The 22,085-nt window shown below is 50.3% G+C and overlaps 1 protein-coding gene across 29 annotated transcripts in view; it reads right to left on the bottom strand.

The window, feature by feature from the left end:
• Window positions 1-468: 468 nt before the first annotated feature.
• Cacna1c (calcium voltage-gated channel subunit alpha1 C) overlaps window positions 469-22,085 on the bottom strand; it is a 644,607-nt gene continuing 622,990 nt past the window's right edge. For all 29 annotated transcript variants that reach the window (XM_074076408.1, XM_074076392.1, XM_074076410.1 and 26 more), the window contains 13 exons: window positions 21,513-21,678; window positions 20,845-20,972; window positions 20,138-20,234; window positions 17,866-17,968; window positions 15,602-15,703; window positions 13,350-13,477; window positions 12,721-12,855; window positions 11,096-11,448; window positions 9,080-9,208; window positions 5,941-6,047; window positions 5,141-5,244; window positions 3,028-3,363; window positions 469-913 (listed from right to left, as the gene is read on the bottom strand). In XM_074076408.1, coding sequence (XP_073932509.1) covers window positions 611-913; window positions 3,028-3,363; window positions 5,141-5,244; window positions 5,941-6,047; window positions 9,080-9,208; window positions 11,096-11,448; window positions 12,721-12,855; window positions 13,350-13,477; window positions 15,602-15,703; window positions 17,866-17,968; window positions 20,138-20,234; window positions 20,845-20,972; window positions 21,513-21,678 — 2,191 coding nt within the window. In that variant the 3' untranslated portion in view covers window positions 469-610. The remainder of the gene's footprint in view (window positions 914-3,027; window positions 3,364-5,140; window positions 5,245-5,940; window positions 6,048-9,079; window positions 9,209-11,095; window positions 11,449-12,720; window positions 12,856-13,349; window positions 13,478-15,601; window positions 15,704-17,865; window positions 17,969-20,137; window positions 20,235-20,844; window positions 20,973-21,512; window positions 21,679-22,085) is intronic.

The raw sequence follows: 22,085 nt of genomic DNA, 5'->3' as shown, positions 1-22,085 counted from the left end.
TCTCCTGAACCCTCGGCGTGGACAGAGGTTAAAGAATACAAGAGAACCAAACCCGATCTACAGATGCAAAAGTGGGAATGGGAAGGTGGGAGGCCGCACGATCTGTAAACGCTCTTCTTCCTCCCCTCCCCCGGCAAAACAATAAAAATAAAATAAAAACCCAAACATGCTGTCAAGAGAAACGTCAAACCCCGAAAGCGCGGGGCGCGGCGTGAGCTGGGCGCCACCCGGCCCCGCACGCGGGCGGCCGTCGCAGTTCTGGACGCGGCTCTGCGGGGACGTGCTGCGGGGAGGGTGGCCGGGCCTGTGCGCTGCCCCACCGGCCTGGTCCTCCGCCTCGTCCTGGACCTCGATGGCCCCTCGCCGCCGGCACAGGCCCGGGCCCTATGGGGACAGCGAGGCTCGTACAGAACATGTGCAAACGACTTGTTTTACAAGCAAAGGTGAACGAGGCGACGGCTCCCACACCACCCCGCTCCGCGTCTCGTCCCAACAGAAATGAATGAAGACGCTGTTCCGGTTAACTCCAGGTCACGAGAACAGTGAGGCACTTCTGAAACGAACCCATTAGGACATTGAGACATAAAAAACCCGCGTCTCCAGCCCGCGACTACAGGCTGCTGACGAACACCCTGCTGTCCTGGAGCTCCTCCTCGCTCCGGCGCCGCCCCACGGCGCGCGAGCAGCTCGTGTCCTCCTCGGCCCCCGCGTGGGCCGGCCCCGGGTCCCTGCAGGTCACGAAAGGTAAGAGGGTGCCGTTGGGGCTCGGCTGCGCGCCCCCGCTGAGGATGTTGTCGGCCGCGTTCTCCATCTCCTCGATGGTCATGTCGCAGGCGTCCGCCAGCTCCTGGGTGGTGACCTCGATGAACTTGGGATCTTGAGCGAACTGCCCCAGTCCTTCGGAAATCAAGACCTGAGGGGAGGCGGGAGGAGAAAACGGAAGAGGTCAGCTCCTCTCTGGAGCTGCAGGCTGGTGACTTCTTTGTGTGTGTGTGTGTGCGCACGCATGTATATATATATATATAAGTGAATCTGAGGCAGCTATATATATGCAGTGTGCATGTGTATATGCACGTGTATATGTGCATACATACATGTGAGAATGTGTATATATGCACATGCGTGTGCATTGTGTGTATACACGCACAGGCATGTATACGTTTGTGAACGGAGGTGCGTGTATATGCATGTGTGTATATGGGAGTGTGTATATGTATATGCATGTATGCGTGTGCATTTATTTATGTATATGAACATGTTAACATGTATGCGTGCACATGCACACACGTCTAAGCACGTGTATATATGTGAATGCATATACACATATGTGTATGTGCACATGTATGTGTGAATATATTTGTGTGTGTGTATGTGCACATATATGTGTGTGTGTGTGTGTAGGAAGGGATGCTCACAGGAAAGGAGTAAAGATGGAGTATTGGCCAGAGGAATTAGTGCTGAGTGGACTGGAGTAGAGTTTTGACTGAAATATTCAAAACTGTCTCAAATGCAGACTTGAGGCTCCTGAAGAGGCCGCAGGGGCTCTGCTCTGCTATCTCACAGGCAGATCCCAGCCTGCCCTTTTCTCTTCCCTGGGCATCGCCTCCCCCCCAGCCTCCATGCCTTTCATGTTTCTTTTTGCAAGAAATTTCCACTTTCCTTTGGGGATACTGTTAACCTGAGCCCCTGCCCCTGGCCGGCGACTGCCTTCCTAGGGCTTTGGATCCTCAAGTGGGGTGCACACAAAACTCAGAGCCCCTACCTGCCTCCCAGCTGCCTCAGAGGCGGGCAGGGGAAGATCAGCCTCTGAGCTACGGTGTGGGAGGGGATGGCTGAGTGCTGCTTTCTCCTTCTGGGTGCCTGTTCATCTTCCTCCCCTGTCCATATTACTCTTTTCCTCCCTAATTTTTCTTCAGAGTTCCCACATATTCCTGCCAGGACACAGGCAGGTTTCTTGTCTGTCACTCCTTCCTCCCCTACACCGTGAGAGCACCAAAGCCAAAACCCTTTTTGCAGTGACCTCCCGCCCCTGCACTGTGCTCCCACGTGGGTGGGTCTCCAGATAGGTTTGTGACATGAATGAAGTTCAAGTAGGGCATCAGCATCATTCAAGAGCCAGAGGGACCTTAGAGGTCATCTGATTTGGCTACCACCTCCTGCATGGCAGCCTAGTGACAGAAGAGACGCTGCCTCTGCATACATACTTCCAGGAATGGGGAGCTATACTTTACAGGACAGTCCCTTCATTTTGGGGGAGCTGTGTGGAAAGGTTGTCCTCTGTTCCCATCAGGCTGAGCAAATTGTTCCAGTCCTGCATTCTAGACCTCCTGCTCAAGATGGTACCTGTCCCCAAGCTGCCTGTTTCAGGGTTGAGGTGAATGTCACACCTCCAAGTCACCTCCTGTCCGGGTTTACTTCTTTAATTACCTACACCAGTTCTAGGAAGTGGTTTCTGGGGACCTTGCCATCCTCCTTTGGGTTTGTTTCACTTTGTCAAAGGACCCCTCTGACAAACTCAGTGCCAGGACTGCACTGGCTGCTCTGATGGGGCAGAGGACAGAAGAGTTGAGAGCTCTCTTGTTGCAGACCACTGGCTCTCAACCCTGGCTGTGCATTAGAACCATCGCAGAGTTTTGAAAAATAGCAGTTCAATTTTTCAGGCTCTGGAAGCTCCCTGGTGATTCTCCTGAGCGGTCAGGGCTGAGTTCTGTGAACCTTGACCTTCCCTGTGAATGTATAAATGCAGCTCAAGTGCACACAGGCACGGCAAGTAGTCCCAGCACACCGCTTCCTTACTTGGGGCTCCCTGGCCAATGGTGGGATACAGTGCCACTCCCAGCCACCAGCATCTTGTGTGGCCATAAGTTTTTGAAACCCAGGTCCTTTTTATATGGGGTCTTTCTGGTTCAGACACTTGACATCTAATCTCTTTGGGAAACATCCAGGAACTCCCCTCTCCATTCGTCAAGTCCACTTGCTACCCAGGGCCTCTCCCTCCCATCTGCTGTGCAGCATGGACTCACGTACCGCTTCCACTAGGCTGCTGGCACTGCCGTGGAACTGTCTCCCGGGGGCCCCCGCCTGGCTGGGCACCGTGAGGGAGACAGGCCTGGCTCTCCTGACAGCACTGCTGCCCCCACCACAGGGGGTGGTCTCCTCAGACCAGGAGCTGCAGTGGATGGATGGGAAGCTGCTGTTGAGTTTCTCACTGGATTCGGCCCCCTCCAGCCGAAGGGTGGGGATGGGCTGTGGGGGCCAGCCCCGGCTGCCTGGCGTGGCGGGGGGCGTGGCACATGGTCTGGGGAACGTGGTGGGGGAATGGCTTCTCTGGAGGAGGGGGCTCAGGCCCGCCACTGCCAACGCCTGTGGACACAAGGAACAGGAGTTACTGGGAGGTCAGGCCCTGAGGAGGCAGCTGCTTTCTGAGCACCTTTGCAGCTAGCATTTTCCTGTGACTTCCACCTGCTGGGAATTCACATGCATCTGAATCCTGTATCACTGAGATCTGGCATAAAATTCAACTATCTCAAGATATATTCTAGAAACATAAAGCTTTTTCCTTTAGTTTCAGAAAACTGCAATTCAACGGATCATGACCCATGCCTTTTAGACTGGCTCTGTCACCTGTTAGCTGACTTTACTTGGTCTCGTTTTGTCATTAGTTAATCGAGCTGATCATCTGCGAAGCAGACCATCCAGTCCTCACTATCCATTCAAGTGAGATAAGGCCTGGGAAGTACAGTGGCCATCAAAAGGAGCGAGACAAAGCTAGTAACTTTGGACTATTGTTTAATCTTACACTGCATTGTAATGAAACGATTTGCACATTTGCCTCCTCTGCCCCCAAGTGTTCATAAGCATCCCGAGGGCAGGGCCACCACAACTTACTCAGCAGTGTCACTTGTTTGGATGTGACATGTTTGTGGGAGAGAGTAACACTATGTGGGAGGAAAGCTGAGCTCTGCCAGGCAGAGAAGACAGGAATGTTGCTGCATAGGTCAGAGGTGGCAGAAAGGCACAAAGAGGAATCTAAAATTGAAACTTCATGACAGGGAACAGATGGGTGAAACCAACTTCTAGAAGTCTTAAAATAGCACCACAGAGTCCCCACATCCCGCCTGAGGGTCCTCAGCCTGGGGCTTCCTGGGTCTCTGGAGGTCTGAGGGAAGAGGAAGGCCATGTTCAAGCTGCTGGAAAGCTCATGGCAGTCATCCCTAGTTAAGCAATGACACAGGTGACATCACGCATCTAAGGCACACTGGCTATTTTATGCTATTTATGAGCTTAGATTGGCAACTGAATGTCATTGGGTACAAAGAAATTACTGGAAGCAGAGGCCCTGTGGTAAGGGAGTCTAGAAGGGTGAAAAGGCTGGAGAAACTCCAGCTGCCTGGAGGTGATGCACTAGCCTAAGACAGCTCCGAAGTTTCCATTTGTTCTAAGATACTACAGTATGCTTGATACTGGTGTCCCGGAGTTCAGTGTCTCAGCTGGAGCCAGCCAAGTCAGGAGACATTTTATCTACAGTGAATCTCCCTGGGCCTGTTTTCCTTGGACACTATTCCCTATTTTGTAACCCCCCCTCCTCCCACTGCAACTTTTTTTTTTTTTGAGAAGGGCCTCGCTCCGTAGCCCAGGCTGGCCTTGAACTTGTGATCCTCCTGCCTTGACCTCCCGAGGCTGGGATTACAGGCATGTACCACCACACCCGCATTCCCTCCTATTGTCCATGTTACTGGCAGGTGCTTTGTTCACTTCTGTTTTTCAGTGGGTAGGTTTTTGTGCAGTTCAATTTTCAAGTGATGTCAAACAGTAGCGTGGCTTATGCCTCACTGCCCATAGCGTAAGCCAGTGTCTGGGGTGAAGACATCTGGGCACTGTATGGAGAAAGCTCAGATAGAATCCTGCAGCTTCTGGTCAGGGTCTTTCGAGGAGTTTCTGCTCACCAGGATTTCCTAGTTCTCCACACTGTGGCATTACAGGTCTGCTCACACTTGCAGAGGGGTGGGGGGCCCTACCCAGGGGCTGTTGGGGCCAGAGTGGGATGACAGTAGTCAGAGACAAGGAAGACTTGTCTATCATCCTGGGGACTGCTAGCCTACAAAGTGGTAGTCAGTGGCCTGTGCAGAGGGGTGGGTACCTGGTGATGGACCAGATGCAAGGGCAGGACTGTCTTCTGGGAGATGTCTCCTCCTTGATTCTTTTGTCGCTTCAGACACTCCAGATGGAAGGAAGCCCTTCGACCTGCAAAGTCAGCCAGGAACCAGGATCAGTGCAGCAAGTGAGGACATTGGTCTGTACAGCTCTGTACAGTTTGGATCTTAAATGTCCTCCAAAGGCCTATGTATTAAAGGCTTAGTTCCCAGCTTGGTGCTTTTGGGAGATGGTTGCACCTTTGAGATGGAACCTAGTGCAAGTTCTAGATCATTGAGGCCTGGCCTTGAAGTAGATTGTGGGATACTGCTCTTTCTCTCTTTTGCCTTGCTGGTTGGGAGATGAAGGGCACATGCTCCCTCTATGATGTGCTGCCTCACCTCAGGTCTAGAAGTAATGGGGCAAATAGACCACAGGCAGGAACCTCCAAAACTGTGAGCCAAAATAATCCTTTCCTCTTTTTAAGTTGCTTATCTGGGTATTTTGTTACAGTGACAGAAAGCTGACTGACACAGGCTCATACCCACGTGGGGTGCAAGGATAGCTTCAGTGGCCATGGGGACAGATCCTTTCTTTATCCTACATCTTGTCTCTGAGCCATCTTGAGTAGCCTATGTCTATGTCACCTCCCAGCAAACTCTGCCTCTGAAATTCTATTTTGTTGCTTTGGAATTCTGCCCAGCCATGTGTGGAGGTTGTCTGAGCCAGGCTGCAACAGTTTCTCAACTGTCCCTGGATACCTGAGAAGCGCCATCTTGGAGGTCTGGAGAGCAGGGTAGTGTTTACCTAGGGAGGCGGAGCGAAGGAAGCCCCTCTTTGGAGATTGCCGGATGTCCTTCTTGTCCTCCTCCGGGAGTGCGAGTTGTCGATTTTCATCATCTTGGTAGGACAGCCTAGAACGGAGAACTTGGGGCTTGTTCCTAAGGCCAAGAAGTGCCCCTCCATGGGTAAGAAACCGGTTGGTACTTACCCTCTGTGAAGGGAACCACCCTGTGCTTACAGGTCTGGGGAGGGGGCAGCCAGAATATACCACCCTAAGAAATTCTGTCCTGCTCTCTGGCCTCACAGGAGTTTCCCAGGCCTGCTTTTGGGGGCTCCAGCACTACCTGCACAGCCCATTTATGAGCCTTATGTCTGAGAGTTTTTGTTTGTTTTTTTCTGTGCTGGGGATCAAACCCAGAGCCTCCCACATACTAGGCAAGTGCTCCACCACTGAGCCACACTCCCAGCCCCCAGTCTTGCATTTCTGATTTGAGGGAGTGGAGCCACTCTTGGGTCAAAGGTAGAGAAAAAGTTGGGAAAATTCTAGGTCCATGAGGTTCTTTCAGGACTGGTGGGGGCTCCTGCCCTTACATCTGCTGTTTACTGTGGCCACTCTCATCATTAGCTCAAACTTAATCTCACTCCCCGATTCCTCCCTGCCCTGCCACCCTTGCATTGTCAGGAGCACCTAAGCTATTGTCTGTTACAAATACAATCATCCAGTCAGCAGATAACAGGGCAACTGTCAATGGCTCCCAAGCCTTTTGATGCCAACTCAGTACGAGTCATTATACATATTCCCAGTGTGTGCAGGCATGCCTAGCAGAATGAGACACGACGAACTACACAGCCCTGATTGCATACGTTGCTCTGGTTATTTCTATTCTACTTTACTCTGTGCTATTTTATGAAAGATTTTTGGCTAAAGTGATGTCACGATGTTACATTCCAGCCTCAGTGTTTCAGATAAGGCCACAGATCGTCCCTGATGCCACCTCTCCCATCTTTAAGCTTTATTTCTTAATTGCTTTCTGGCAGTAGTGGGGATGGAACCCAGGGCCTTCGAGCATGCCAGGCAAGCACTCCACCATCAGCCCCCCTTGCATCTTGAGGGCCTTCACTCCCATTCCCCACCCCCCCAACCCAGCGATCCTGATTTGCAGATGTGCAAGGACTTTATGGGATGAAAACTTTCCGTGGTTACGCCTGCAAGCCTTGCTGTCATTCTCACCAGGTCAGCCTTCCTCATGGTGTTTTCTTCTTATCCATGCCTCCCCACTCTTGCACGGCCACCCTACCCCTCGGCCTGCTCTGAGTGCTGTGCCCTTCCGCATTTGTACCAATGTGGGCAGTTAGTTAGAAAAGCGCCCTGCTATGTCCCCTTTCTGGGTCTCACTTTCCTAAGTAGTTGGTAAAATCTCCTTGGGTTGAAAGCAGATTAAAGCAATGGCTTTTCCTCATTTCTAGGATATGTGGCCTGTTAATCTGCAGTCTCCAAAAGTCAGTTTCAAGGGTAATATCACTTAAGGAGTTTCAAGAACTCCTTTTGGTTTTGTACTTTGTGCCACTGAGTCAGAAGGGCAGAAGGCGTGTCACTCCCTACTGCCCCATCAGCTGTGGGGATATGAAGGCTTGGGAGGTTAGCTGATTGTCAAGTGACCGGTCTTACCCCAACTTCCATGTTTGCTCAGTACTTTCGCACCAGGGAAAAGGAGACACCCCTGTGACTCTTCAACCCAGATCCCTGGCAGAAGCCCTGGAGTCCTGGAAGTTGCACCCTGAACTGGCAGTGGCCCTGGGGGGCTGCGGTCCCACTCTGCCTCCCACCCCTTCAGCCATACCTTGCTTTTCTTCAAAAGCCTTCAAGGAGGCCCGTCCACTAAGAGCTGTCAGTAAAGCTTCTGAAATAGGGTATCTGCAACTGTTTTGAATGCAACCCACAGCCAAAAACATTTTACAAGGAGCCTCGGGAGAAACCAGTGTATCTAGGTAGGTAAGCAAACATTTCATAAAACAATACTTACCTCCTGTGACATTTGATATGTGCTGGTATTTTTTATTGTCTGTGCTGTGCTGTTCTTTTATTTTATGCATTTATGTTTATTATTAGCTTAATAATGTGGGGTGCTGTGTGATGATTTATACACACACACAAGGGTAATGGTAAAATTAGAGAGGTTCACATCTACTTCCTCAAGTAGTTAAAAGTTTTTGATTGACATGTAATTGATGTATATATTTAGTTATAATTCAATGTATACGCTGTACAGGTCAAATCAGGGTGATTTTTGCTTTCATCGCCATATTGTTGCTCTGTATTTGGAGCCTTCCAGCTCCTGTCTTCTAGTTATTCATTTAATTATTATACTTTTTTTTTTCTCCAGTGGCACTGGGGTTTGAATTCAGAGCCTTATGCTTGCTAGGCAGGTGCTCTACCACTTGAGCCACTCCCTCAGTGCTTTTTGCTTTAGTTATTTTTCAGATAGGGTCTCACAGTTTTGCTTAGCTATCCTGGACCTTGATCTTCCTATTTGTTCTTCCCATGTAGCTGGGACAACAGGCAGAAGCTACCTTGTTCAGCTTTATTGGTTGAGATGGGGTCTCACTAACTCTTTGCCTACAGTGGCCTCAAACTGTGATCTTCCTGATCTCTGCCTCCCAAGTGGCTGGGTGGCACACGGCCCTCACCCTACTCTTTTAAAAGTGCTGATCATAACCGATTGCTGGATGTTACAACCTTATTTCTAAGGATCTACAGTTGTAGTTTAAAAAAACTCTGCTCCAAACATTCCAGGCGGGGAAACCTGTCACCTCCAGGTTTGCTAGCAGTGCCCTATTCTGGACAGCATCATTCCAAGGCATCTCAGGAAACATTTGTTAGGCATCCTTATATGTAAGTGTGTGCTGAGTCTCACTAGGAAATGTAGTTTCAGACCCAAAGTTTAGGAAATGAGGCTTAGAGGTTTTCCTGGAAGCCTTCCATAGTGAGAAAAGACCAAGCTACAATGGGGTTGTGTGTGCGATGCCTTCCCACCCCTGTAATGGGATGGCCGGAGACTGATATGCCATCTCCTCTGCTCCCATGTCCTGCTCAGAGGAGGGATTGCAGCACCCCAGACCCTTCCCTCTACCCAGGTGGCCTGGGAAGGTGAAATGAGCTCACATGTCTGTGGACAGCAGGCTGGGCTCACTGCAATACTCGGTGTCTTCATTCATCCTCACGTCATAGGTCTCATCCTGAGACGCCTCCTCCTGACATACCATGGCTAACTGGCTGTCCCGGGAGTGGCACCTGCAGCGTTCAAGAAAAGAGCAGTATAGGAACTGGCAACCCTTTTGCTGTCCTTCCTCAGCAGCTAAGGTGCCAAACAGGCATACACATGCATGCACACAGACACAATCGCAGGGCCTCATCCTGCTACACAGCCACAGGTGCGTTAAGATGATAGCATTAGGGCTCTACATGAGAGAAGCATCTCTGTGTTAGGACCCAAGCAGGTCTGAGTCCTGACTCAGGACGCTTAGCCCAACCCATGCCTCAATTTCCCTTTCTGTTGTATTGGAATAACATGTCCTGCCTGACTCAGAGGCAAGTTGTGAGTAGCAAATAAGGGAACAGCTGAGATGGTGCTCTAAACGGGGAAGGACTGGCTTTGAAAGAGGGGTCCTGGCCTATGGGATCCAGGGGAGGGTGCGCCTGTATTGTTTGACAGCTGAGAAGTTCCTTTCATTGTATTTTGACATGTCTTTGATTCAATACTCACTCGCTGGAGTAAAGACATAGAGAAGAAACCTCACTTAGAGGAGTCTGTTCTCCTGAACAGAGGGAGTAAGCCTGGTCCCCTCCTGAGCTCCAGGCCCTCCTATGCCCGGATGTGCCTTGGACTAGAACACCTTCCCCTCCAGGACAGGGTCTCCTGCTCATTTGGCCATGTTTCTAGCTCTAGGTGAAGTGCCTTTTCTTTTCCTGTCCTCCAGCTCTCTTCCTAGAGGTCCTGCATGCTGGGGCCCACTCTATCTTCAGACCCTGTGGGCATCCAAAGGATCCCAGCTTCTCCTCTTGGAGCCGAGTGCTGGGTTGATGGACTTAACTTTTGTGAGTAGTTCAGGCAGGGTGGGGGTAGGGCTCCCCAGTCAGAGGGAAGGATGAGACGAGGGAGGCTACCGATGGAGGTGGAGGGGATGTAGAACATTCTTTGACACAATGGGATGAGTCCCATTGGCAGTCCCATCAGACACTATTAAAGGCCCAGGCCTTGGGGGCTTGCATGTGGCCACCTGAAATTGGGTGCCATGACAGGCCACGAAAACCAGAGGGCAGATTTTCTGGCTTCCTGGATGGAAGCAGCTTTAGGACAGTTGCCAGTGGTTTACGAAGAAGCCCTCGCTTCTTGATTGGACTCTGAGCTGGAGGGCAGGAATCTGGCACCCTGGGGATCTGGTTAGCCTGCTGGGGAGTCATGGTCCTTTTTGGAAGAGCAAAAAGGATGTGGCAAGATGCAGAAGAGTGTTCTGTCTACCCTGGATGTGGGGAGCCCGGTAGCTGCTGATGTGGACAGGGAGGAGACCTGTACAGGCCCAGGCTGCACTGCCTGGGGTCCAGAGCACAGACACAGCTCTGAGCATCCCAGCATTTCATAGCAGTGTATCCTATAACATGGGGACAGGTGGGGAGGAAAGAGTGAGTCAGGAGGTAGAGACACACTCAAGACCCCAGGAACCATGCTGGCTGGTGAGAATAGAGAAGGGCCACCTGCGGTCAACATGCCTCCTGCTCAGGAGGTGGCAAAGGGACTACAAAGGGTGGTTATGTCTTTTTCATCTCAATTGGGTAGAGAAGGAGAAAGGGAAAAGGGATGGTCTTTGTGTTGTGGCCCCATACACACTTTCAGAGGGTCACAGACCAGTGTGTGTCTACTCAGGAAGGATGAGAAAGAAGGGGGTGCTGTCACAGGCAAGCTGGCCAATGGGCAATGCTGGCTTATCCTGAGTGTGCCTGCCAATTTTGACCACAGGCAGGACTTGGGCACCAACCTGGCACCAACCTCTCTTGTGAGGTCTGGCAGCAGCCTTGTTTGGAGGGGTGGGTCTGGGGGCCAAAGTCTCCCTGCCCTAGTGTCCTCTGGCTGGGACATGTGAGGCCCCATGTTCTGGCCCCTGTGCTCACCCTTCTGCTTACCTCTTGGAGTTGATCTTCCATGCGGCCTCCTGTACCCGTATGGCAGGAGACAAGGGAGGCCCATGGCCCTCCACGGTGCTGACTGTGGTGGGGTAGCCAGCGGGGCGGGGGAAGCGGCCCAGGGCAGTGTTGTTGGCATTGTTGATGTTGGCATTGGAGCCAGTGGATGAGTAGCTGCTGGGGGTGAAAGTGGAGTCCACCAGTTTCTCGTGGGATGGAGACTCAGTGTCGCCTTGGTTGTTACCAGTCTTGTTGATGTGCAGAGGGCGCTGGGTGGTGAAAGTCTGGGGGAAGGTGCTTCGGCTGTCACTTTGGTAGTAGCTCACGTGGTTGCCGAACAGGCCACCAGCCCTCTGTAGGCAAGAAGGGAGGGTGGGTGGAGGAGAAGACCCTGCAGTGGCCTGTCCTTTGAGGGGAGCATCAGATGGTGGGTTGGAGGAGTGCAGGCCATGGGAAGCTTGTCTGCCCTCCAGAGAGGCACAGCCACACTGGGCACATGGCAGAGGGAAGGACTCAGAGACTTGAGGTCCCATGGTTTTCCTTAAGTGACAGGATGCTGATGAGCAGACACTCCCCACCTTCTTGTCCTAGGCAAGTAGGCAAGTAGTGGTCTGCAAGGTTGGTCTAATCTTGACATCAGAAGGACCCTGGGTTTTGGTGAGTGAGTCTTGGTCTCCAGGGTCTTGTGGGTTGGTGTTTCCATGGCACTGTGACTCTGAGGGCATTCAGTGATGGAGATCTCACATGACAGGGATGAGGATGAGGATGAAAGGGCATCATGACATGGGCTGGTCTTAGCTCCTAAAGTGTTCCACAGTCAGGGAGCTGAACAGGGGGCTAAGGGTGGCTGCCAGCAGGGTTGGTGGATTCTCCCTTGCTGTGGTAGGGATTTTAGCCAGACACCTTTGGACCAAGGTAGGTAACACAGCAAGTGAAGGCAGTGCATGGAAGTATGCTGGTGTTATGGCATAGTGGTGTGTAATTTTCCCATTGCTCCTGATGGTTAACCTCAGTCTCCAGGAAAGAAGGGGGCCTGAAGGGGAAAACTATGACCTGGATGTCACATGCCCCATCTCAACAGGGTAAGCACCAGTTATCCAGTCTGCACTGCCATGTGGGAGCTCACACCTAATATGGCCAAGTCATCTGAGGTTTTTCAAGAAAAGCCAGTAGTCAAGATTTTTATTTGGCTGTACCAGATGTTCAAATATTGGCAAACCAAATAGGCCTACAGATTAGACATAGCCTACAACTTCTTCTTCTTTTTTTTTGGTAGTACTTGGGTTTGAACACAGGGCGTCTTGCTTGTAGGTAAGTGCTCTACCACTTGAGCCATGTCCCCCTAGCCTACAAGCTCTAAGAAGGAAGAAGTCTCTCAGGAAATTTCCCTCTTAGGAACAGACTCCTCCCCACTGCTCTGAGAGCCAGTGACACTGAGCTGCCATGTCTGAGGACAGATGTGACATGGAGTTAGGCTTGGGAAGGGTGGAGGGATAGGAGCGCTGAGCAGAAAGATCTTGGAACCCATCCCACAGGTCAGGGCTCTCCCCTGGGCTTTCTTGGCAGAACACCAGCCTACCCCATGGTTGAACTTGGTGAAGAAGAGTGCTAGTCATGGCACCTACCCTGAAGATGTCATCTTCAGAGGCAGCAGACACCGCCTCCTTCATTGCCTTGTCCAGCTCCTCCTCAGCCGTCAGATCTCCAGAGATTGCTCTTCGGATTTCAGGCCCAATGTCATGCAGCGTGCGCAAGCCAGCCTGCAGCCAGAGGGACACATGAGGACCCAGGTCCTTCCCACCAAGCTTGCAGCCAGTCAGCAGCACCTGGCGGCCCTCTGTTTCTCTGCCAGGCAACTGGATCTCTGCACCAGGGGATGGACTGCCCTGGGACCACTTTTGTCACTCTAGGGTGGAAGGATCCATTCATTGATCCAGGAGGAAGGAAGGCACATTAGGGACCACTGGGGATCAGGGACTGTCATGGGAGCTTGGACAGATAGCATGGGAGCTCGCAGGCGCTGGGAAAGCTGGCAGGCCTGTGAAGGGCAGTGCGTGGGAAAGAATGGCAGGAGGAAAAGGGGTATGCCACCCGCTCCTCACATCCACCTTGGGAAAGGCTTGGCGCTTTTAGGACATTTCCTTCTGAAGGGGCCTGGCCTCCACACATGGTGAGAGGCTCAGAGCCGGTTAGGGTCAGTGGAAAGTGACTGGGATCTCCTTTGGTGTGTGGTCCCCTCCCTCCAGTCCCTCACCTGCAGGGACAGGGCATTCCTCTGGGAGGGCTTGCCCACAAGCCCCTGCTCTTTGCGTTTCTTGAATTTCCGGAAGTATTCTTGGATCAGGAAAGTAGCGTAAAACTTGCCAACTGTGACCTCGTCGTCTGAGAGGAGAGAGTGAGAGAGGAGAGTGAAGGGAGCAGGATGACTCTGGTGAACTTCATCAACTTTTCTCACCTAAAAGTTTTTTAACTTTTTTTTTTTTTTTGGTGGTACTGGGTTTGAACTCAGAGCCTCATGCTTGCTGGGCAGGTGTTCTAACACTTGAGTCACTCCACCAGCCCAAATTTCTTTAACTTTTTAGCTTTAATCTTTTTGGCTAAAAACAGAGAAAAATATATACAAAGGTGTCGGATAAAATTCTCCCATCACATCCTCTTTTCCTACTTACCTCTTCCTTGTAGCAAACCTTTTTCTTTCTTTTTTTACTTTTTTGAGTATTTTTCCAAATATTCTTTATGCAAATAAATTATTATTATCCCTTCCCCCCACTTCTCTTTTGAGATGGGCTCTCACTATGTAGCCTAGGCTGGCTTTGCGTTCCTAGCACAAATGGTTCTTCCATCTCAGCCTCCTGAGTAGCTGAGACTACAGATGCCACCACATCTGGCTGCTTTCCCTTCCCCCCACCACAGGAAGGCTAGGCTGTGATTGAAATTATTCTCCACCTTGCTTTTTCCCCCTCCTGAAACGACATTGCTAATTCTTACTCGAGTCTAAACGTCACATAGCCAGTCCCCCAAGTGCAAATGTGGTTCTGTTGCACAACGGGAGGGAGGAGCCAGTGTCTGAAACACCTTCCTTCTGTTGATGTTTGGGAATTCCCTTCAAACCAGACAGACTAGGTTATTGCACCATGCGTCCATGCTGGCTGGGCTGGGAACCCATGATCACACACAGCATAACCAGCATCTGTCTTGGGAATGAGCTAGACCGTAGGGAAGCCCCAAGTATCCAAGGAGAAGGTTTCATGCACAGTGCATGGCCCCTTGGCCTGCCTCCTGTTCTCTGGGAGGTGGACAGCTGGTTTGGTTAAGTCCTAAGACTTGTGATGGCTTTCCTGCCTGTCCCTTGAGAATAACCAACTGCACAGCAGTGATGAGCCTCCCATCTGGTAGAGCCTCATTTCCATGTGGGAGGGAAAATCCCATTGACTCTCAACCAGGGAAGTCAGGAACATGCTTGAGTTCCAGGCATCCCTAGACCTGGGCTGACACACTGGATTCACTACGCAACCTTGAGTCAGCTTCTACCACCTTAAGTTTCTTGAGTGAACATCATAGAAATGCCATAAGCATTAACTATGTGACACATCAGGTGGCATGTGGCCTAGTTAGGTGACTCAGCCCCAGTTTTGCTTTCCCTTTGAGAAGTGGTTCTTAATAGAGGGTCACCTCTCAGGGATGTTCAGAAATGCTGGGGATGTTTTTTAGCCATCAGACTGACAGCTACAATAAGTGATACATAGTTATATAATCTACTTACTTAGCCTTTTGTTCTTTTTTCTTTTTTTGCGGTACTGGGGCTTGAACTCAGGGCCTCCAACTTGAGCCACTCCACCAGCCTTTTTTTTGTGATGGGTATTTTCGAGATAGGGCCTTGAGAACTATTTGCCCTGGCTGGCTTTGAACTGTGATCCTCCTGATCTCTGTCTCCTAAGTAGCTAGGATTATAGGTGTGAGTCACCTCACCTGGCCTTACTTAGCCTTTCAAAGTGACGACGAAGTGTCAAACATATACAACATAGTCTTACCTCTTTACACACAAACTTATTTGTTCTGAGGGGGTGCATGTGAACATTTCATCAGTCATTACAACTTCCTGCATAGTTGAGCCTGAGTATTTATGTATTGAAACATGTCTTTTGATGCATTGTATGTTGGAGTTAAAGCACTGTATCAATACTTTGGAAGTTACATGTGTCGGAGTTCCTTGGAAATTCCGCCAAAGTGTTTGCCCATCTCCACACGCAAATGTGGGGTGGCAGCAGATTTCCAACCTCAGTCTGTAGCAGAGTTTGCGCAGGGCACTGCACTTTAGGCTCTTCTACCTACTAGGGCCTTTGGGCTCACAGAAGGATCTGGAGAAAGCAGGCTCCAGCAAGCCTAGTGTCTCAAAATCACAAGTCTCAAGCTGCATCCACATGGAATGTGCCACAGCTGCAGAAGGTGAGGAAACCATGTGACGCATGAAGTGGCAAAGGGGGCGGGACTGCAGGGAGCACTTACCACCTGCAGGGGGCACCACCTGGTCCAGCAGTTTCATGCTGGTCCGCTTCCAGATCTTCTTGATGATGGCCCTCAGCTCCTCGTTGGCTTGTTCTAAGTTCCCTAAGGGAAGGGAGATGCAGGCTGAGAGCCACGATCAGCCTTCCTGATTCATCAGTTTTACAGGGGCACATGTGTGCCAATGGGAGCTCTGCCCCTGAGTCTCCCATGGGAAGGAGGTGGTAAAGCCTAACAGTGGTGGCAGACAGGCAGCAGACATCAGAAGACATGGGCTTCTGTGGTTTAGGATTTTCTCTGGATTTACTTCCTTCACTGGGAAAACTGGCTTCATTTGATGCCCATCCCACACGGCCTCTGGCACACTGGCCTTATAGGATGGCTGAGACTTGTGGCCAAAAGTGGGGGTGTGCCAGGGAGCTCAAAAAAAAAAAAAAAAACCTCTCAAAGAATCAACAACCCATTAAATAAATGGGAAATGAACTGAACAGAAAATTCTCAAAAGCAGAGGTACAAATGGCCAATAAACATATAAAGAAATACTTGACATCCTTGACCATAAAGGAAATGTAAATCAAAATGACACTGAGATTCTACCTCACCCCAGTCAGAATGTCTGTCATCAATAACACAAAAGACAACAAATGCTGGTGAGGATGTGAGGGAAAAAGGAATACTTCTACACTGTTGGTGGAAATGTAAATTAGTGCAACCGCTACAGAAAGCAATATGGAAATCCCTCAAAAAACTAAAAACAGAACTACCACAGGATCCAGCGATACCACTCCTAGGCATCTATCTGAAAGAATGTACTCCAGGATATGATAGAGCCACTTGCACACCCATGCTTATTGCAGCACTATTACAATAGCCAAGCTTTGGAAGCAGCCCAGATGCCCTACTACTGACGAACGAATTAAGAAAATGTGGTATATGTACACAGTGGAGTATTATTCAGCCATAAAGAATAAAATTATGTTGTTTGCAGGTGAATGGATGAAAATGGAGAACTTCATGTTAAGCGAAGTAAGCTAGGCTCAAAAAGTCAAAGGTCACATGTTTTCCCTCATATGTGGAATTTAGATCTATATGTTATTGTATATGTGGAAACATACATGAGCACATCTGACTATCTATCTGTCTGTCTATAGTGAGAGAGAACAAGATCATATTAGTGGGTCTGGGGGTTATGGCACTGTGGGAGGCAGGAGAGGGAAAGTAAACGTCAGGAAATGAAAAACATGGAAACATCCCATCTATCTATGCGTCATGCACTGTGAGCTGTTGAATGGCAGGGGAGCAAGGTGATAGAGGAGGAGTAAGTGATGGGGGGTTGATCTGATTAAAGCCCGATACATACATGTCTGAAATTCTGGGCATGAATCCCCTTGGACTACCAATATCCACTTTAAAAAAATGAAGGAGTAGGACATGGGCCCATCCATTACCTTCACAGTGAAAGTGGTTTCCTCCCTCCCTCCCTTCTTTTTTCAACAGAGTCTAGCTATGTAGCCCAGGCAGGTGTCAAACTCACAATTCTCCTGCCCCAGTCTCCCAAGTGCTGGGATTACAGGTGTGTGCCACAGTGGCCAGTGGTCATTTGACCACTCTCTAAGAGTAACAGGCTAGGAGCTTTTGGAGAGCAGCGGCATTTTCTTAGGTCACACAGCCTTTTCCATTTGGGATGGGAAAGCAGATGATCTTAGCCAGGGTTGCCCCTAACACACGGAGAGCCTTTGTGCAAGCTAGAAGGTGCCTTGTTTGAGTAGTGCAGATCAGGTGAGTTCTTAACCCTTACCTGTTGGCGGCTGAGCACCTTTGCCAGGTGCAGCCTGCACGGCTGTATGTGATGACTGACCTCTGACAGTTACTGCTTGTCACTATGTCCCCTTTTCAACACAGGTCTTTTTAACTTCAAGAAAGCTGAGCATTTGGGAGCCCTGCCTGTAGCTGAGATGGGGCTCGGTTCTGCTAGGCAACAACCATCCCCTTCTGTATTTTGAACTATATCCCACACCTGCAAGATGTCACCAGGCAAATTTCTCAGGTTTGATGGAAAGGAAAAGGTCAACATAAAAGAGCTAGGACATTCATTTAAGATGCAAGGAGAGCAGGTGGGGCCTCTTGCTATCAGTGTCGGGTGCTCTGATGCCGGGTGGGGGTGGGGTGGGAAGGTCCTGGGGGCACTTTGCAGGCTGTGAGCTCCTCTCTGGTGGGACTGCTGGACTTTCTGAGTGGCCCTACCAGTGGTCCACGGAGGGCCTTACCTTCTGTTTTGATCCTCAGAGCAGTCCTGACCAGGGCAAACAGGGTGGCATTGAACATGACAGTCCCATCACTGTTTAGAGGCATATTCATGGAGACCAGGCGCTGGAAGGGTGGGGGGAGAGGAGGAAAGCCTGTGATTAGGGTAGATGGGGCAGGAAGGTTGGAAGGTGCTGTGAGGAAGGGTGGACTCTGTCCTCCTCAGAACCTGCTTCTACAGAAGGATGTTAAGCCCACCCAGCTCCCAGCTTCTAGTTGATGCGCCCTCTGCTGGCATTAAAGAACAGGTGCACATCAGTCATTTGCTGGGCACCACCTGCCAAACAGTATCCGTCCCCATCCAGAGAAGAGAACTACAAGTAGCAGCTCCGTGTGGGAGACACAGTGTGTCCTCCTGTGTATTGACACATTTACCTCTGCCTCAAGCTGATCAGAAGCTTGTGACACTGCACAGGATGGCACTGCCCTCCTCCCTTCTTTCCCTCCCCACCCTCCAAAACGTGCTCCGTGCACTGTGGTCAGTAGGGAGCCCTCATGGGGAAAAGCAGTGTGGCACTCATCATGATGCCCGTCTTTGGATGAAGTCAGTGATGTTATTTCTTAGATCACAGGGGGCCCTCCTGTTGATCTTAGTGCCAAGATGGGATGTTCTTTTCCCAGGTGACTGAATCTTTTTGAACATCTCATGGACACTGACCTGGAAAGCTTAAAGCCCAGCTCTCAGCCTACCCAGGTCCATCTGGAGGAGCATGATGGGTACATTCAGTCCCCTCCAGGTGGCATTCTCGACCCTTGTTTCCCCTGTGCTTTTGTGTCACATTTGACTTCTGCTTGCTATAGTTTGGATGTTGAATGTCCCCCAAAGACCCTTGTGCTAAAGACTTGGTTATCAGCTATTGGGAGGTGGTGGAGGCTTTAGGAGGTGGGGCCTAGAGGAAGGAAGTTAGATTACTGGGGATGTACCCTTGAAGAGGTATGAGGACCTGGGCCCTTTCCTGTCATTCTCTTTGCTTTCTGGCCACCATCAGGTGAACAAGCCTCCTCTACCACATACTGCCCTGGTGTACTTGCTGCCACAGGCCCAAAGCAACAGAGCCAGATAACCATGTACTGAAAGCTTTAAAAACATGAGCCAAAATAAACCTTTCCTCCTTATAAGCAGATTACTTCAGGTATTTCATCATAGTGACAGAAAGCTGAAAGCACTTTTTTTCCCTTATATTTTCTTTGTGGGACTGGGGTTTGAACTCGGGGTGTCTTGCTTGCAAAGTAAGAGCTCTACTGCTTGAGACACACCTCCAGTCTCCTTATATTTTCTGGACTCATGGAAATCTAAAATCTTTTTTGGAATAAAGTGGAGGTGCAAATGAGAAAAACAGAGCATAAGAAGTTCTGCTTTCTCTCAATTCTCCATTTTCCATGAGTGAATCTGATCTGCAGAGCCAGATCTTTTTGTCCTTTGTGTTTCTTTCTCTATAGCTCTCACGTCTCACTCCCCTTCACCGGATCTTTCTTGGCTCAGCATTGTTCCAACAGGGAGAAGAGTGGTGAGGAGGGTTGGGAGTAGAAAGGACAGTCCTCAGCCACTGCTGGGCTACATGACCAGAGGTACAGTGAGGCAAGAGTAGGATCCCAGGCTCCCAGGTTTGGGGGTGCTCACTCTCAGGGTTAAGCAGTTGTGTTTAGCAGAATCTAGTGTGTTTGTCTTAACCTATTCTGGGTCACAGACTCACTTAGGAGTCTGACAAGGTAACAGAACCTTTCCTAGGTAAAGTCTGCATAGGATTTTAGGGCTTCTCCAATCCCTGAAGCCAATGCATAACCTCTCTATTGGCCCCAGGCTCCAGGAACAGAACTCCCCCATCACCCTAGGCAAGAGGTCTCTTGGGATACTAGGGTGGTGCAGCCTGATAGGCTGGGCAAGTCCTTTACTCAGACTTGCACAGGGCTCATGGGATATGGAACTTTAATCCTGCTATTCCTTTACAGGGTCTGAGAACTTAGATCTGGGAAGACCTTTAAAATATAATCTGGTTCCAGCTCGTTTCCTTTTCTTTTCTGCGGTACTGGGGATTGAACTCAGGGCCTCAAGCTTGCTAAGGCAGGTGCTCTACCACTTGAGCCACGCTCTCAGCCTCAAGCTCAAGTCTTTAGGTACATAAAACGCTCTTTTTTCCCATAAAGGATCAGTAGCCTGACCAAGGTCACAGGACAGATAGGATCTTGCCTCCCATATTTTCTCTTTTCCTTCCATGAACCCAGGTCATCTCTTACTTTGCAGGCCACGCGGTGAGGACACAGCTTTCCAAAACCCAGGGGGGGCTGAATCCTCCTAAGAAGCGTCACCACATCGAGGTGCTTGATACGACCCCTAGAGGAGGAGGAGGGGAGGGCAGAGCAGTCAGAGGGTCACAGTCTCTACCAGCAGCCCAGGACTCAGGTACTGGCAGGTGGGACCACCTACAGAGGGCATGCCCCCTAGAGGCCTGTGGCCAAGCCCAGTGCAGGGCTGCAGGGTCAGACTCCCAAACCAATGCACACATGTTAAAATCGTAACAGAACAGTTTTGTTCATGCTACGCTCAAGGCAGAAGAGATTTTACTAGTGCAATTAAATTGTCAATATGTATTTGCTTTGACCAACTAACCAGCTGACATTTAGGGAGTGCCAGTCAAAGGTTATGAATAAAAGAGGGTGTCCGTAGACCTGAGGGCATGAGGGAGTTGAGGTCTTCCTGGCCCTAAATATTACAATGTGAGCACTCACTAGTTATTCTTGACACTAGGGTCTCTATCCTTCCATTCAACTGATATGTTTTTGACTTAGTCAAAGGAACTGGCCTCTGGCTGGCCCTTGACTTTTTACGCTGGGGCCTGGTACAGCTCAGTGTTTCCAAGTCCACCCAGGGTGATTCATCTTGGATGCATCGCTCCATCCCCTCTCCGAGCTTGGGGAGTCAGGGTCTTCCTCTGGGAACTTACTTGGCTTCAGGGTCGTACTCTGCCCAGATTCTTTTAAATTCATCCAGGTGGTGGGGGCCAAGGATTGACCAGTCCCTTGTTAGGTAGTCGAAGTTGTCCATGATGACAGCTACGAAGAGGTTGATGATCTGTGGAGAGCAGTTAGTCTAGTAAGGCGCCCTCTGAGGACTTTCTTACACCTGGGCCCAGGCATGGCAGAAGCCAACATTTGTAAATACCAGCAATGTGACAGCATTTAAGACACCGGACCCTGGAATTTGGGTCTCTTGGACATGAACTTGACACTGCCTGCCCCTGAGCTCATGTGGGATGAAACCCACATGTGGGCTGGACAGCTTTCCTTGGACCAAGCTGCCAGGGATGGAGAGTGGCTTTATCTGGTCACCTTTCCCTCACTCCTGAGCATGGTGCCAAAATGTGTACACTCCCACCAAGTCTCCATACATTTCTGTTGTCTTCTGGGACAATGTCACCATGACAAGAGCCAACAGTGGACAAGAGGGATGCTGACAGAGCTCACTGTGGCTCAGGTCTTCCTGCCCTTTTCTGTGTGGCTGGACACCTCTGCTGGGTCTGCCCTCACCCTGAGCTGTAGTCAAGGGCTTGGGCTTCCTGGACACTGTGCACTCATTGCCTGTGGCTGGCAAGCCCTCCCATCCTTGGCTTACCAGGAAGGCACAGAGCATGTAGAAACTGATGAAGTAGAAGACGGCAAAGCTGCTGCCACAGGGAGTCTCTCCTTCCGTGCTGTTGTTCTGCTCGGACTCTGGGGCACACTTCTTGCCTGGCATGCAAGCCAGCATGATGTCCTGCCAGGCCTCACCTGTGGCACACCTGGAGGAGAGAGGCAAGAGACCCTAACACCCAGGTAGCCAGTCTCACATGTGTGATAGAGGCCCCCCCCCGGCATCCTTGCCCAGAGGGAATTACTAAATCAAACTTGGCATTTGTCATTTCCAGAATGCTCTGAGATGTTCACTAAATAGGAAAATACACAGCATTGTTTTGTATGTTCTAAAACTTTATGCACGCAGTAGCAACTTTTGCCTATCTGCAAACTTGCTCTTTCTGTGATTCGTGTGAAGGTTTTAGACTTAGCCATTTGGGTATATTTTAGCTCTGGTTCATTCCTTTTGGCTGCTACATAGGAGTACACCTTAGGAACAGACTATTAAAAAATCCACTCTCCACTGGGTACCAGTGGCTCACACCTGTAATCCTAGACATGTGACAGGCTGAGA

Source organism: Castor canadensis, chromosome 6 (assembly GCF_047511655.1).
Source record: "Castor canadensis chromosome 6, mCasCan1.hap1v2, whole genome shotgun sequence".
Classification (NCBI taxonomy): domain Eukaryota; kingdom Metazoa; phylum Chordata; class Mammalia; order Rodentia; family Castoridae; genus Castor; species Castor canadensis.
Note: the sequence above shows the minus strand (reverse complement) of the source record. Positions and strands in the feature narration are given on the sequence as shown.